This window comes from Haliotis rubra, unplaced genomic scaffold, assembly GCF_003918875.1.
Source record: "Haliotis rubra isolate DU_JTF1 unplaced genomic scaffold, ASM391887v1 Scf38, whole genome shotgun sequence".
Taxonomy (NCBI): Eukaryota; Metazoa; Mollusca; class Gastropoda; order Lepetellida; family Haliotidae; genus Haliotis; species Haliotis rubra.
The window spans coordinates 1,020,829-1,036,963 of NW_025767057.1; the positions used below are offsets into that span (position 1 = coordinate 1,020,829).

General features: G+C 37.8%; 1 protein-coding gene across 1 annotated transcript in view; it reads left to right on the plus strand.

Moving 5' to 3' along the window:
• LOC124286311 (potassium voltage-gated channel subfamily KQT member 1-like) overlaps positions 1–11,815 on the plus strand; it is an 81,170-nt gene extending 69,355 nt beyond the window's left edge. Inside the window, exons 8-12 of the mRNA XM_046722670.1 lie at positions 1,410–1,427; positions 5,575–5,678; positions 8,048–8,249; positions 8,589–8,685; positions 9,867–11,815. Of these exons, the coding sequence (XP_046578626.1) occupies positions 1,410–1,427; positions 5,575–5,678; positions 8,048–8,249; positions 8,589–8,685; positions 9,867–10,679 (1,234 nt within the window). The 3' untranslated portion in view covers positions 10,680–11,815. The remainder of the gene's footprint in view (positions 1–1,409; positions 1,428–5,574; positions 5,679–8,047; positions 8,250–8,588; positions 8,686–9,866) is intronic.
• The last annotated feature ends 4,320 nt before the right edge of the window (positions 11,816–16,135 follow it).

The window sequence follows — 16,135 nt, forward strand, 5'->3', positions numbered from 1 at the left end:
TGTTTGTTTGTTTGTTTGTTTGTTTGTTTGTTTGTTTGTTTGTTTGTTTTGTTTTGTTTGTTTGTTTGTTTGTTTTTGTAGTCTTTTAAGGTTCTGTGTTTGTTTTCCTAAATACGAAGTCTTATTGTTTAATGTTTGTTTTGTAACAGTTTCAAGCTAACACTTCAGCCATAGTGGGGAAACTATGGCTATGAGTCACATTATAAGGGCATGGTATGTGCAAGAAGTTGATTTCCAATGTTGAAACAAAATTTGGTTGAGAAATCATTTCTTAGTTTTATTCATTTTTTTTAATTAGTAACGTCAATGGGCAATTTAAGGTGTGGGTTGGTCATGATAATGATCATTCTGATACAACAATTCCATGTACCCTCATGATAATGGTCATTCTGATACAACAATTCCATGTACCCTCATGATAATGATCATTCCTCATGATAATAATGATCATTCTGATACGACAATTCCATGTACCCCATGATAATGATCATTCTGATACATAATGTACCCTCATGATAATGATCATTCTGATACAACAATTCCATGTACCCTCATGATAATGATCATTCTGATACAACAATTCCATGTACCCTCATGATAATGATCATTCTGATACGACAATTCCATGTACCCTCATGATAATGATCATTCTGATACAACAATTCCATGTACCCTCATGATAATGATCATTCTGATCAATTTCATGTACCCTCATGATAATGATCATTCTGATACGACAATTCCATGTACCCTCATGATAATGATCATTCTGATACACAATTCCATGTACCCTCATGATAATGATCATTCTGATAATGATCGACAATTCCATGTACCCTCATGATAATGATCATTCTGATACGACAATTCCATGTACCCTCATGATAATGATCATTCTGATACGACAATTCCATGTACCCTCATGATAATGATCATTCTGATACGACAATTCCATGTACCCTCATGATAATGATCATTCTGATACAACAATTCCATGTACCCTCATGATAATGATCATTCTGATACGACAATTCCATGTACCCTCATGATAATGATCATTCTGATACAACAATTCCATGTACCCTCATGATAATGATCATTCTGATACAACAATTCCATGTACCCTCATGATAATGATCATTCTGATACGACAATTCCATGTACCCTCATGATAATGATCATTTATTTAAATCTGATACAGCAATTCCATGTGCCCTGATGATGTGTGTTATTGATCTGGACTTGTTTTCTTCAAGCCACTGCCATATTTTGTAGAATTTTTAACAACAAACACACACATACTTCCTGTTTTCATGTTGAACTTTGTCAGTGTGTGAAACTGTATGTAAATGTTCTTGTGAGATAATGGAATATGCTTCAGCTAATATGTGTTTTCGTCTTTCCGCTAGTCTCGTAAATCGCACATGGTAAGTTGGGTCACCAATCAGTCCGTAGTGACTCTCCCCCTCTGTATCTGTCCCCATGCATGGCATAGATGTCCATCTGTCTCTCTACCATTACAACAAATGATGGTCACTTTCGTTTGGAAATAGAACATTGGCACCATTTCAAAACCCTCAAGTTGCTAAACAAATTCTGAAAGAAATCTCACCATTTCAACCATTCAAATATTGAAATTATGTTATATATTTTTTTAAAAACTTTGTTTCATTTAAAACAGTATTTGAATATTATTACTTCATAAATTTGATAATTTTAAAAATAATATACAAAAGCATGGGTGGCTTTCAGTAACAAACACGTTTGCCAGTTGCAAACACGTTTAATTTTGCTGCAGTTTCCAAATGAAAAGTGGCCACATCAATATGAAATTTCTATACACAAACACGATGCCAGATATATATGTTTTGCAGTAATCAGAAGAGTCGATTAATAGTATTTGTTTAATTTCAAAATCCCAGGAGAGGAGTAGAATCATAATGCTAATTCCATATCGCAATGATATCAAATTAAGAAATGATTCATTGTTGAAAATATTTCCTTGCTTTAAGATGAAAACTTGTATGTCAGTGTATGCTGGTTTGATCAATGTTTGAATCGCTGAATCTTTACAAGGACTATAGATTGATCCTCAATTGTAATTCTATGATTCAGTGATGCAGCTGTTAGTGTGAATCATATACTACTCAAAGTTTGCTAAGGATCACTGTCAAAGATAAAGTGTCAAATTGAGTGACTGTTGAAGTAGCCAAAGATCAATTGTGAAAAGACATGTTTAGGGAACATGTTATGTACCAACAACCAACATTTGACCAACAATCAGTCAGTTCATCCATCAAAATGAGAGCATCGGACCACAACAGAAATGTCCACAAAGGCACAAATACAAATCGATTGCCCTCATCCAAAACTTTCATTGTGATCTACAAGATGTGTTCACAGGACCATGTTCACAACCTAACACCATTGTCTCATGCTTCCACTAATTGTCTGGTTGCCAAGGCAATATTGTTTCACTCTTCAGTAAGAGCATTGCAGAGTTCTGTAGTGTTGCTAGAAGGACACAGCAATCTGCAGCTTGTTCCACAAGTGTTCAATAGGGTTACGGTCTGATGACTGTAATGGCCTCACTATGTGGACAGTGGTCTCCTGAAGTACAATGACCCTGGTACAATAAAGTAGTGCTTTACCATCTATGAGGTCAGTATTTTAACCCAGTTTCTGGCATGCCTGTGTACCTGCCTCATTCTTTGGTCATCAGACAATGACTTTGATGTTGAGGGGGCAAAATTGTAATCAGTTGTTGCCATCCTCTGTTGCAAATGTTTTTGTGCTCTCTGATAATGATGTACCACAACTCTGTCGCAATACACTAGCATTAAGGATTCTGAGCTCCTTCATGCCCACGACTGCATGCCACTATTTATTCAACATGAAACCAAGATCCTAGATGGGTTATCCAATTATTGAGTTCCAGGATATGTCAGTTTTAATTGCTGGATGATTTTGTTTACATCATCAAACCTTGATCCTTAGCAAACTTTGAGTAGTATATAGAATGACAATTGAGGATATTCAGTTAATCAGAATAAAATGATTTCAGGTTGTTCATTTTTTGCAGCTTGAAATACCAATATTTATGAACAAGAATTTAACATTTATATCATGAAATGTATGAAATGTGTACTTTTGTAATGATAACAGCATTGCACTCTCTTCTCTCTCTCTTACAGTCTTCTATACACCACCAGGTACTTTTCTTTCACTTCAAGATTGATTTTCTCAAAGCTTACATCCCTTCTAAACCTGTATAGCTTAAATCTCTCTGGGTGGTATCACTTACTTCCTGAATACATGCTATCTCCGAAGTCAAGCTCTTGCAAATGCTTGCCGGGTATAACTTGGTCCACGGTCAAAGGGAGGTAACCCTAACAGCTGACGTGAACAACCAACAAGAAATATTCATAACAAGAGGCATTATTCCTGGTTGAAAAAATATGAAAATCATAACCAAATGTTTTTCAAAATACAAAAATGGATTGTACATGTTGCACAGATACTTTTCTTGTTTAGTTGTTTAGTATAATACTATTAGGCAGTTCCCATATAGAAAAGAATCTTTTAGCCAGCCAGATAGACAATAGTTTAAGCATAGAGTAATTTAGCTGTAGCAGTGTCTCAGTGTTAAGAACATTATTTTGTCTCTATTTGTAAAGGGATATTATCTAGTTTTAGAGAACATGGTAATCCTATCACTAAATAAACATCATTGCTTTAAGCCAGTTATGTAAAGTTGTCTCACAAAATTGCTTTACCCAAAATTAACATTTTGTAATGTTTGTCAAAATGATAGTAAATAAAACTTTTAATATTTTCATAAGCTCTGCTCACAACAAGCACAAAATTTTAATATGTTATTTGACAACCCAGCTTAAGCAAGAATCATGTTTTGATGGACAAGGAAGTTTATGATAGTGTTGTTAAAACATTACTCATGATTTTCTTGTAAGCAATAACTGTTTTGATTAGATAGTAGAACTGATTGTGATAGCTGGTGTTCCAAATGGGAATTTTGAAAATTGGTTCTGAGGCATTCACCTTGGAACATTGATGTTTGGCACATTCATTTACTTTTTGCAAGGACTGCTACCAAATAGGTATGTAAATTGATGGAAGTGCAGTGTGGCACAGGAGTTGCTTCCCTTGGTTGTGCCAGAATCTGAAAATTATGGTTTGTAAGCCCTGATTACATTACTTAGTTTGTACTACTCTACTCCCACTCATGTTGTAATAACACAACAGGTTTATATTTACATAGTACATCAGATTCCAGTGACCAGTCTAAATATGTCATGTATACAGTCGAGCACCGTTGTGTCGAACTCTGATAACTCAATACCTCAGTTGTCTCGATATAACATCTCGGTCCAGGCAAATTCATTCATAATTTATCATTATTCAAGCTCTTTTAACTCGATACGAATGTATCAATATTTTGGATATATAATTTCATGGTCCCAACAAGCAAAATTACCCTTTTAACTCAATATTTGCAAAGAAACTTCGCTATTCACCAACCTTTCATGGGCAAGTATCCGTCTAAACTGAGGCTGTTTCCACACGTTTAAAAACAGTGTGGCATGAATCAAAGGGATGAGGTAGTGTAAACTAATTGAATTGAAGGTGTCACTTGTTAGTTATTTAATTAGGATTAATTAAGAAGGAATTAATTAGGAAGTACTCACCATTACAACTAAACACAACTGATAACATATTATAGTTTCGAATCAAAACATTTTGAGAAGCGTTTTGTTTTCTTCATAGTCATATGTTGATATGCCCAGTCGGATCTCTCGAAGTTCGGATAACTCGATATTTTTTCTTGGTCCCATGAATATCGAGACAACGGAGCTCGACTGTATTTTCTGTTGCTAAGACTGCCAGTTCAAACAAGCATACTCCCTAAACACTAGCTCATTAATACTGGGTTGTCAATGATTATTTTTTTGTTTTGAAATTTATTATTTAATGAAAATGTCACAACACAATGAATTTCATTTGTTTCCTTAAGGATTTTTTTTTTTTTTTTTTACTTTTGCCAAAAACACATATGATCAGGCATTATGTGTACACTGCACTACGCTTCATGTCTGTTGTGCTAGGCACAGCTTCACTCAGGAACTGTTGTGACTCTGCACAACCCTATTGAATTACTACCCTTGGCCTGAAAGAGCAGTTCATATCAGAATACAGTTAGGCAAAAATCTCAAATGTATGATATCAAATCTGTAAATATTTTACATTGAACTCTTTAAGACATATTTTCATATATGCAAAATGGTATGTGGATAATTGTAACATCTATTTTACATTTATGAAAGCTTTCACTACTTCGACAGAAGACAGATCTCATTTTTGGCATTTGATTTAAGAAATGAACATGTAATAGATTCCGTGGATCGATGTGTTTTAATGTATGGGTCACAGAGTCACAGCACCTGATGATGCACATGTTGCACCTGGCCATACTAATGCACCTTCATATTAATAGCCAAGTGCATGTTCGGTTGATTAGTGGGATGCAAATGTTGACTCTACTCTTCTTCTCTGTAGGAGTCATCTAAGCTTAGCCACGGGCATAGCAGAGCAACGCACTCTGGATCATCTGCCTGTCAAGAAGGAGAACTCTATCTCATCTATATGTAAAGATTCAGAGGGTGAGTGGGTGGGTGGGTTGATGGATGAATGAATGGATAGTCAGTGGATGGATGGATAGATCTGAGTGGATAAGTGTACTGATGAGTAGGTGGGTGTTGGATAGTGAGTAGGTGGTGGATGGGAGGTAGATGAGTGGATGGATGATGAGTAGATGTGGATGGATGATGAGTAGATGTGGATGAGAGGTTGATTAGTAGATGGGTGGTTGTATGATAAGGGGGTGGTGGATGATGAGTAGATGTGGATGGATGATGAGTAGATGGTGGATGAGAGGTTGATTAGTAGATGGGTGGTTGTATGATGAGTAGATGATGGATGGATGATGAGTAGATGGTGGTGGATGATGAGTAGAAGGTGGTGGATGATGAGTAGATGTGGATGAGAGGTTGATTAGTAGATGGTGGTGGATGATGAGTAGAAGGTGGTGGATGATGAGTAGATGTGGATGAGAGGTTGATTAGTAGATGGGTGGTTGTATGATGAGTAGATGATGGATGGATGATGAGTAGATGGTGGTGGATGATGAGTAGAAGGTGGTGGATGATGAGTAGATGTGGATGAGAGGTTGATTAGTAGATGGGTGGTTGTATGATGAGTAGATGATGGATGGATGATGAGTAGATGGTGGTGGATGATGAGTAGAAGGTGGTGGATGATGAGTAGATGATGTGGATGAGAGGTTGATTAGTAGATGGTGGGATGGATGATGAGTAGAAGATGGGGATGGATGATGAGTAGATGTGGATGAGAGGTTGATTAGTAGATGGGTGGTTGTATGATGAGTAGACGGTGGTTGTATGATGAGTAGAAGGTGGTGGATGATGAGTAGATGTGGATGAAGGGTTGATTAGTAGATGGGTGGTTGTATGATAAGGGGGTGGTGGATGATGAGTAGATGGTGGATGAGAGGTTGATTAGTAGATGGGTGGTTGTATGGATAAGGGGGTGGGGGTGGTGGATGATGAGTAGATGTGGATGGGAGGTTGATGAGTAGATGGTGGATGAGAGGTTGATTAGTAGATGGGTGGTTGTATGATGAGTAGATGATGGATGGATGATGAGTAGATGGTGGTGGATGATGAGTAGAAGGTGGTGGATGATGAGTAGATGTGGATGAGAGGTTGATTAGTAGATGGGTGGTTGTATGATGAGTAGACGGTGGTTGTATGATGAGTAGATGGTGGTGGATGATGAGTAGAAGGTGGTGGATGATGAGTAGATGTGGATGAGAGGTTGATTAGTAGATAGGTGGTTGTATGATGAGTAGATGGTTGGATGATGAGTAGAAGGTGGTGGATGATGAGTAGAAGGTAGTGGATGATGAGTAGATGTGGATGAGAGGTTGATTAGTAGATGGGTGGTTGTATGATAAGGGGGTGGTGGATGATGAGTAGATGTGGATGGGAGGTTGATGAGTAGATGGTGGATGAGAGGTTGATTAGTAGATGGGTGGTTGTATGATGAGTAGATGATGGATGGATGATGAGTAGATGGTGGTGGATGATGAGTAGAAGGTGGTGGATGATGAGTAGATGTGGATGAGAGGTTGATTAGTAGATGGGTGGTTGTATGATGAGTAGACGGTGGTTGTATGATGATGAGTAGAAAGGTGGATGGATGATGAGTAGAAGGTGGTGGATGATGAGTAGATGTGGATGAGAGGTTGATTAGTAGATAGGTGGTTGTATGATGAGTAGATGGTGGATGGATGATGAGTAGACGGTGGTTGTATGATGAGTAGATGGTGGTTGTATGATGAGTAGATGGTGGTTGTATGATGAGTAGAAGGTGGTGGATGATGAGTAGAAGGTGGTGGATGATGAGTAGATGTGGATGAGAGGTTGATTAGTAGATAGGTGGTTGTATGATGAGTAGATGGTGGTTGTATGATGAGTAGATGGTGGTTGTATGATGAGTAGATGGTGGTTGTATGATGAGTAGATGGTGGTTGTATGATGAGTAGATGGTGGTTGTATGATGAGTAGATGGTGGTTGTATGATGAGTAGATGGTGGTTGTATGATGAGTAGATGGTGGTTGTATGATGAGATGATGTGGATGGATGATGAGTAGATGGTGGATGGATGATGAGTAGATGCAGATGGATGATGAGTAGATGGTGGTTGTATGATGAGTAGATGGTGGATGATCTCTTAGTAGGTGAATGGATGGGTAGATATGAGTGTATAGATGGCTTAAATGGGTAGACAGGTAAGTGTATGGATGCATGAGACATTTTCACAAATCGTCATGTGATATTACTCTGAACTGAAAGAAGTGCACGAACATATATTTTTGGTATGTGTTTTGTTCGTTAATGTGTTGAGAACATGATGTGATTATACTTGTGTTTCTATCACATACTTCAGAAGAACAAGATCTGTCCCCACGTGTCCAGCAGCTGACAGATGTACACAAGAGAGCCATACGGTCCATACGCAAGATGAAATATTATGTTGCTCGCAGGAAATTCCGAGAGGCTTTGAGACCGTATGATGTGAAGGATGTCATTGAACAGTACTCTGCTGGGCACATCGATATGCTGGGTAGAATAAAAAACCTGCAAGCAAGGTGAGTGGGAACAGGAAGCACATGAACAAGTGATTATTCTCAGACAGGGATATTTTATATCAGATAGAATTTAAAGAGAAGACAAAACTTTGATACAAGAATGATATGTTTTTTTGTTGGATTGATACTTCATATAATTTTCATCACTATTTTGACTCAATGCTATATGTATTTCTTAAAGATAATTGAATATTCTCAGATAGGGATATTTATAATTGTTTGTGATGAATTATATAAAATCCTACTAAATGTTGTGCTTGAATGGAGACATCTAGAGGCTTGATCTATATTTCAGCCTCCACTGTCACCAAGTAGTTATGACTTGACCTGTGTTTTCAGACTTGACCAGATCCTTGGCAAAGCAGGCAGTAAAAACAAGGATGTGTATGAATCCAAGCAGAGCCTTGCTTCTCGAGTGGTGAAAGTTGAAAGATCAGTAAGTAGTTTTAAGGACACGTAAAACCAGTCACAATGCCTGGTTTGGTTGGAAAAGATGTGTTTTGCAATGATATCAGCGGTAGTTATTGATATAGGTAAGAGGTGCACTCAGATTCGCTGAGATATGATCATACATGTGCATGCACACACAGGCACACCCACCTCTGAGATGTTAGAAAACACCAGTGTCATCAAGAGCACACATGCACACTCACCTCTGAGATGTTAGAAAACACCAGTGTCATCAAGCACACTCATGCACACTCATCTCTGAGGTGTTAGAAAACACCAGTGTCATCAAGCACACTCATGCACACTCATCTCAGAGGTGTTAGAAAACACCAGTGTCATCATGCACACTCATGCACACTCATCTCTGAGGTGTTAGAAAACATCAGTCTCATCATGCACACTCATGCACACTCATCTCTGAGGTTTCAGAAAACACCAGTGTCATCATGCACACCCATCTCTGAGGTGTTAGAAAACATCAGTCTCATCATGTACACACAGGCACACCCATCTCTGAGGTGTTAGAAAACACCAGTGTCATCAAGCACACCCATCTCTGAGGTGTTAGAAAACACCAGTGTCATCAATCACACCCATCTCTGAGGTGTTAGAAAACACCAGTGTCATCAAGCACACCCATCTCTGAGGTGTTAGAAAACACCAGTGTCATCAAGCACACTCATCTCTGAGGTGTTAGAAAACACCAGTGTCATCAAGCACACTCATGCACACCCATCTCTGAGGTGTTAGAAAACACCAGTCTCATCATGCACACACAGGCACACCCACCTCTGACGTGTTAGAAAACATCAGTCTCATCATGCACACACTGGCACACCCATCTCTGAGAAGTTAGAAAACACCAGTGTCATCATGCACACACAGGCACACACACCAGAGAGTGTGTATAAAGAGCTTGCTGAAGGTTAGGAGTACTGCACTTGGGGTTTGTTTTTGTTTTATTGTGGATATGGTTCTGTAGTGGAATATTGGTCACAGAAGTCTGCATCAAGAACCTGAGAAAATTCTCTAGCTCATTCAGCTGAATGAATACCTTGACCGTCATGTAACTTTTCACAAACCTTCAAGACTAGAAGCTATCACTTTAAAGCCTGGAATGCAGTGAAGCATATGTAGCTTTCTTTAACTGTTAGTTTTACTTTCCAGACTGAGGATATAGAAGCCAAACTGGACCTTCTTGTGGACATGTACAAAGAGGATCGCCGAATTCTTTTGCAGTATTTACAAACACAGATGTCCAATCAGACACAGCCAACACCTGCCAATCAAACTAAGCCTAGACCCATATTGGTGGAGAAACAATTCACGAGTGAACCTGCCACGCCTACAAGTCTCAGTCATAATCCTGTGAAACCTATGCAGCGGAATCTTTCAGATTTAAGCCAAAGAATAAAGAAACGTGTCACGTATCGTTGTCTGTCTTTAAATGACCCCCCTCCGAGATTAAAAAATTGCACCAAAAATGTCATGACACCATTTGCAGCATCAGAAAACGTGATGCCCAGTCAAACTCCACCTGCACAGAGTGGCTTGGTGATCGACTGTAAGGGAGATAACTCTTGTACAAAGGGAGATAACTATGGTGATGATGAAGATGATTCTGATGAACAGGAAGAGGAATTCTTTGAAAAAGAGGATAGTCCCAATGGGAAAGAGGACACAACTCCCTTGGAAACAGATCCTTTACTTGGTGAAAGTGGGGATTTAAAGGATAATGTGTCGGAGACAATTCCCATGACCAACCTGTCAGAACCTCTAGGATTAAAGTCTGGTTCTAATTCCACATTCAGTTCAGACATTGATGCTGTGTTTTCCTCACCAGACGATGACAACATGTCACGAAACTTTGATGGAAGGTCTTCTGTGAATGAAGGATATGTTAGCACCGAAATTAATGAGAACACCCTGGACTTTCATATACAGTGTGAAACGTCCCCATCCAAATACAACCATTGCTGAGGATATGTCACTGTGATTCTCTGTACAGGATATGTTCACAGGATATCAAGATATTTCGCCATCATATATGCCTTGTGGATGCAGCCACTGTTTGCTAATTCAGCATTTTCATGGAGCTTCGTCTATATAAACAGTGTACCTCAACTAGCTGTTGTCGTACACTTCGCAACAGATAATGTGAAAATGGGGATGACCAAGAATGGAAATAAAGTTCCTCAAGGGACTGTCTATTTGAAGGAAGTAATATGTAAAACATTATATGACCCATGCATCTTTTTGCAAAACTTTCAGTTGAAGTAATTCTAAGCAGAAAATGGACATTGTTTTATTCATGACATGTTGCGTCACCTTTAATCTGGTTTTAAGAATAAAACACTCATCAGTTGTTACCAAACTTATCAAATAAAGTCACAGAATGGATTTAAACCTAAGTTACCAACCAAATTTAGTAACTTTCACTTTCCATTTGTCGTTGTGTCGTGTGACTATAATTGTGAGTGGTTCCTTCTTCATGGGTTTAAGACATTTGTCAGAAAATATTGACTTACATGATCAACAAACCAAAAGGAGCTCTATTTTGAAAATCTTAAATGGTTACCATGGCAACCATATTAAAACATTCATTTTCATTCTCAGAATTGTACTTTGTTTACAACTAACGATATTTCTTTTATGATGTGTCCTATTTTTAGTATGCTAGTCATGAGAAATTGACAGTAAAAGAGGTTTGTGTAGTCCAGTGAGACCTTCCTAGTCTAGCCAGGACCTGTTAGTGCTAACACTGTTAGGCAGTTAGTGATGACACTGTTATCTTGGACACTGTTATTCCTGATAGTGATGGTCAGCAGGGAATGCCACCTTCTGAGTCCCAGTCTACAAAGCGTTCATGACGTTATGACTTGTCGGAACTCTATAGTTTGTCATAGGTTTACGATTGTCGTAGCGCTACGAACGCTCTGTGGATAGGTTTCTACTGGATTTGAATAAAGTAATGCTCTTATAAATTCATGCTAATGCTTCATATACAATGGATATAAATCTAGCTGGAAATGACAGGCATGACAAATGTAAGGTAATGTACACAATAACTTGTATAACAATAAGTTGTATACTCCCCAGGGAGTTGAGATTGCTAATACGATGTGCAGTTGATATTGACATCCAATGATCGGGGAAAAAATACCAGCGCCTTGAGCGTGCACTAGTGCATGGATATGTGCGCTATATAAATATCCTATAATAATGATAATAATAATGTGTAAGCTGCATTGATGGCATCATGTAGGCATTGACTTTGGTCAACTCTTTCAGCCCAACACTCCTCTCATGCTCACATATTACACCATTAACTCTGGATCACATTGATCTCACCCATTTACACACACAATGATTTCATCATCTAAAGGTGGAATGTTTCAATAGGGCTGGTCCCCATAATGTAGATATGTTGATATGATAGTCTTTGATTCAGTAGTGATATTATCCTTAGATGTTATATGTTCCTTTTTCTTCCTGTCTCCTTGATAATTACATTGTGTATATACATTGTACATGTTTATATCTCCTGATTGTTGTATAGGTTCAGAGCAGATTAACCTGTTCTGCCATCAGATACCCATTTTGATTAAGCAGCATTGGTCTCAGAGAGTCTTGTATGATGTACGTGTTCAGCAGCTTGACCTCAGTGTCAGTTCCAAGGCTTTGGTCCAATCCTCTACATTCAAGCACATATACCACATGTGGTTTCTCCTTGGACAGGGGATTTTCTTCTTGTGAGTTAAGAATGGAAATGAAGTGTATTCTTATCCGATGACAACGGTTTGTATTCTCTGTGCACTGTGCATGATAATATCTAGCATGGAAAAGCGCCATGCCAATATACAATTACATGTCATATACAAAATCAAAGATATAGTCAAATCTTGAATTGTATCACAGAAGCTGGTTCATTTTGAGAAATATCCTATATGATAGATCAAGTCAGCCAGGATTGATTCTTCAATGCATTAAATACAGATTTGTTTGGAACTTACTTTGTTTGGAACTTACCACAGTATGGTACATATTGTGGTACAGGGCCTTCGGTTCGGTCCGTTTCATTTCAGTATGTGAAAACTTACTTCAGGGAAAATAGTGGCTGTCTAGCAAAGAAATACATAGATTTTGACAAAATGATTCCATTTCTGGACATTTTGGAAAAGGTTTAAAACTGTTAATAAAATGACGCTACGAAAACCGAAAATACAGAATTTTGGGCAAAATACCACAGTTCTACTAATACCGCGGTATACCGTTTCACCCCCAGTTAATTATTTTGATCTTCTAATCATCCCTTCTATGGATAATTTTATTATTAATTAGAGGCAGTGTCTGTGGAGATATTGTTATTGTCAACAATTTTCATCATGGATTAAACTCCACTTTCTGTTTATACACTGTAACATCTACACTAATACCATTAACTTGATATGAATACTGTATCCTTTCAGAGAGATGTGTGTATATTTAACCTTAACAAAGTATACATTCTACCTCTATTTTATCGCAGACAAGGATTTGTAAGTGTGAGTTGTCTCAATTATTAATTGTATTTTGAGTTATAAAACAGTCTAGCAATGCCTTGTACATGTTTAGTCAGGTGGTTTCCAATGTAGAGTAGTAGGAGCACACTCCGGCACAGCGATGACTAACATAACATCACTGCCACAGGCTAATTAGCATATCACGTGACCGACTTTTCTCTTGTTTGTAAACAAACGCGCATATTCATAATAAGAAGAGACTGGACTCACGAAATCTTTTCGGCGCTCTCCTTCATCTTGTTTTACATTGTTACATATACATTCTTCCACAACTGCGACAATAAGGTCTATGACAGTACATATTTAGATATCAAACTGGCTGCATCGTTTGCTCTCCATCAGCTTCGATGACAGCACGTGGAGCCATACAACCTATGTAAACAAAGAATCGCTACGCAAATCGAAATAGTGTTACATGTTTTTGGATATTTTCTCAGTGAAACTAAACCATTCTATTAAAGATGTTTAGTTAGATGTGTAGACTCGTCAAAAATAAAAGAGTAAAAGAAATCTGTACATTATATTGAATGGACATTGCAAGATGTGACGAATCGTCACATTTTTCTGGCCTGTGGCAGAGGTACTATGCTGGCTTGCCGCATGGAACTCTGGGTAGGAGAGTGTAGTAGGAGTTGATTCTGTGTAGATATGGATTGATGAATCAATGCCTAAAGATGACCCATGATGATCCGGGTTAGAATTGATCTTAAGTAACCCATGTTTGTCATATAGCTGACTAATGGGATCGGGTGGTCAGGCATGCTGACACATGTTATCGTATCCCAATTGAGTAGATTGATGCTCATGATGTTGATCACTGGATTGCCTGGTCCAGATTTGATTATTTAAAAAATCGCTGCCATATAGCTGGAATATTGCTGAGTGCTGTGTTAAAGAACAAACCAACCAACCAAACCAACCTGAAGATATCCATTAAGCCACAGTTAAGATACATGTTCCCACCACAGAGAGTGATCTTAGCAGTATGGTTATCAAAGGTCTGTGTTAAATAACAGTAAATATGAATCATGTTAGCATCGAGATTACTTTGTGGAACGGCCAGCTGTAGAACATAAGTATCAAGTATATGATGGAACTCCCAGTCTGCACAGAATTTCAGCATGGAGCAAACTAGATATATATGCTTTCATTATGGTAATTACTTGTATACAAACAGTCTATCTGTCACTGCTTCAGATTTATATACCCAGACTCTGTGTATCAAAGACACTTGATATTTCTGTCTTGCAGGTATAGTTTGCTGCTCACAGTTTAAAATTTGTTTTATACTCACATATCAATGAAATCTCCTTCCCTGGAACCTCCTCAATGTCTGTTTATAAACATTTTCCTCTTTGACATAGTTGTAGAAAGATTATGTGATGATAGGTATAATATGCTGGTGTTGGCCTCTTGTAGAATTCAAAAACATTGGCTAGAAAAGAGTTCATGATGGCATTTTTCCAAGATCTTGAAATTTCTGGTCACATTTTGTAATGTTAACAGATTAGTTGACACTATCAGCAATGAAGCTCATTGAGGGACCAGTTCAGAAGTTTTATGTCAGATAAACAGCTCAATTCCTTAGTTTTGAGATAAGGAGATAGCCCTACAACTTTTTCTGTTTGACAAAATCGACTCCAATTTCTGTTATGTAGTAACTGAACTAAACAGATAATATTTTCCTGCATGTGCAGTTATCATTAAATACATCCAGTTGTTATACAAGGCAGGTAACATTGCCAGTTATAGTGGTAAGTCCATCTGGTGCTGTATATAATAAAAAATGGCAGCTTTGATAAATTAACAAGCAATAAATAATTTTCAAACTCAATAAAAATACTTTTGTCAATAAATATTCTAAAATGTAAGAGATAATGCTAAAGGATGTGTGACAAGAGGCCACTAAACTGGAGTTCGAAAGTTTGAGAATTAGGTTTTTGTGGGATGGAGGGGTACTAAAGAATATAATGAATGACGTCCAGTATCCGACATCAAACTTTTGAGCTTGTCCCTATAAAACCATCATAGACTTAAATTATGAATTTAGTTAAATGAGAATTTTGTATAACATTAATTTCCATGATCATATCATATATGGGTTTAGCATCAGTGTCCATATGAGAGATGACCTCTTCCACTACTATACTAGAAAGGGGCACAAGAAAACAACGACAGCAAGTCTTTCATTACTGAAGAGGCTCACACAACATCATATATGATTAAAGAGTAGTAAGGACTAAATTGTGAGTTAGCGTACTTACAAATATCAAGAGAATTATTTGACACGAGAGACTCATGTTTCTTGTGGCTATCTTCAACCAACCATGAAGAATCCAATATTGTTTATGTCTTACAGGTAACAACATACAGGCTTCTACCTGCTCTGTGTTTTCAAAGTCCTAATTCAAACTCCGGTTGCTTGTTTGTTTATGTAAAGTGCATAATGACCATCAGCATAAACAACATTTTATGTGTTATGTGAACGAGTGGTTGTTTTCATGGTGAATCTTTGCTTCAAAGGAATTCATACATAACCTACCTGAGTTTCATAGCAGGTTCCTTCACACAGGATGTGTTTTCACAAGCATTTTCTTTTCTGAACCTTTCAGTACGTAGTAGAATAGCCTTGGAAGAGGCATAATGTTCATAACAGTTACCAAACGCACAGAACTTTTCAACAAGTATTTTTATTCTAAGTGACTTATATTTTGACTACAGTGTTAGATTGGTGTAGATGTGTAGAGGTAGAGATTTACATAATTGTTTTTTTGAAAAGTTAATTTGTCAGCAATGATTTGGTGAGTGAGATTGGTTTTACGTCACTTTTAGCAATAGTGACGCAGTACCATGGCAAGGGACACCAGAAGCAAT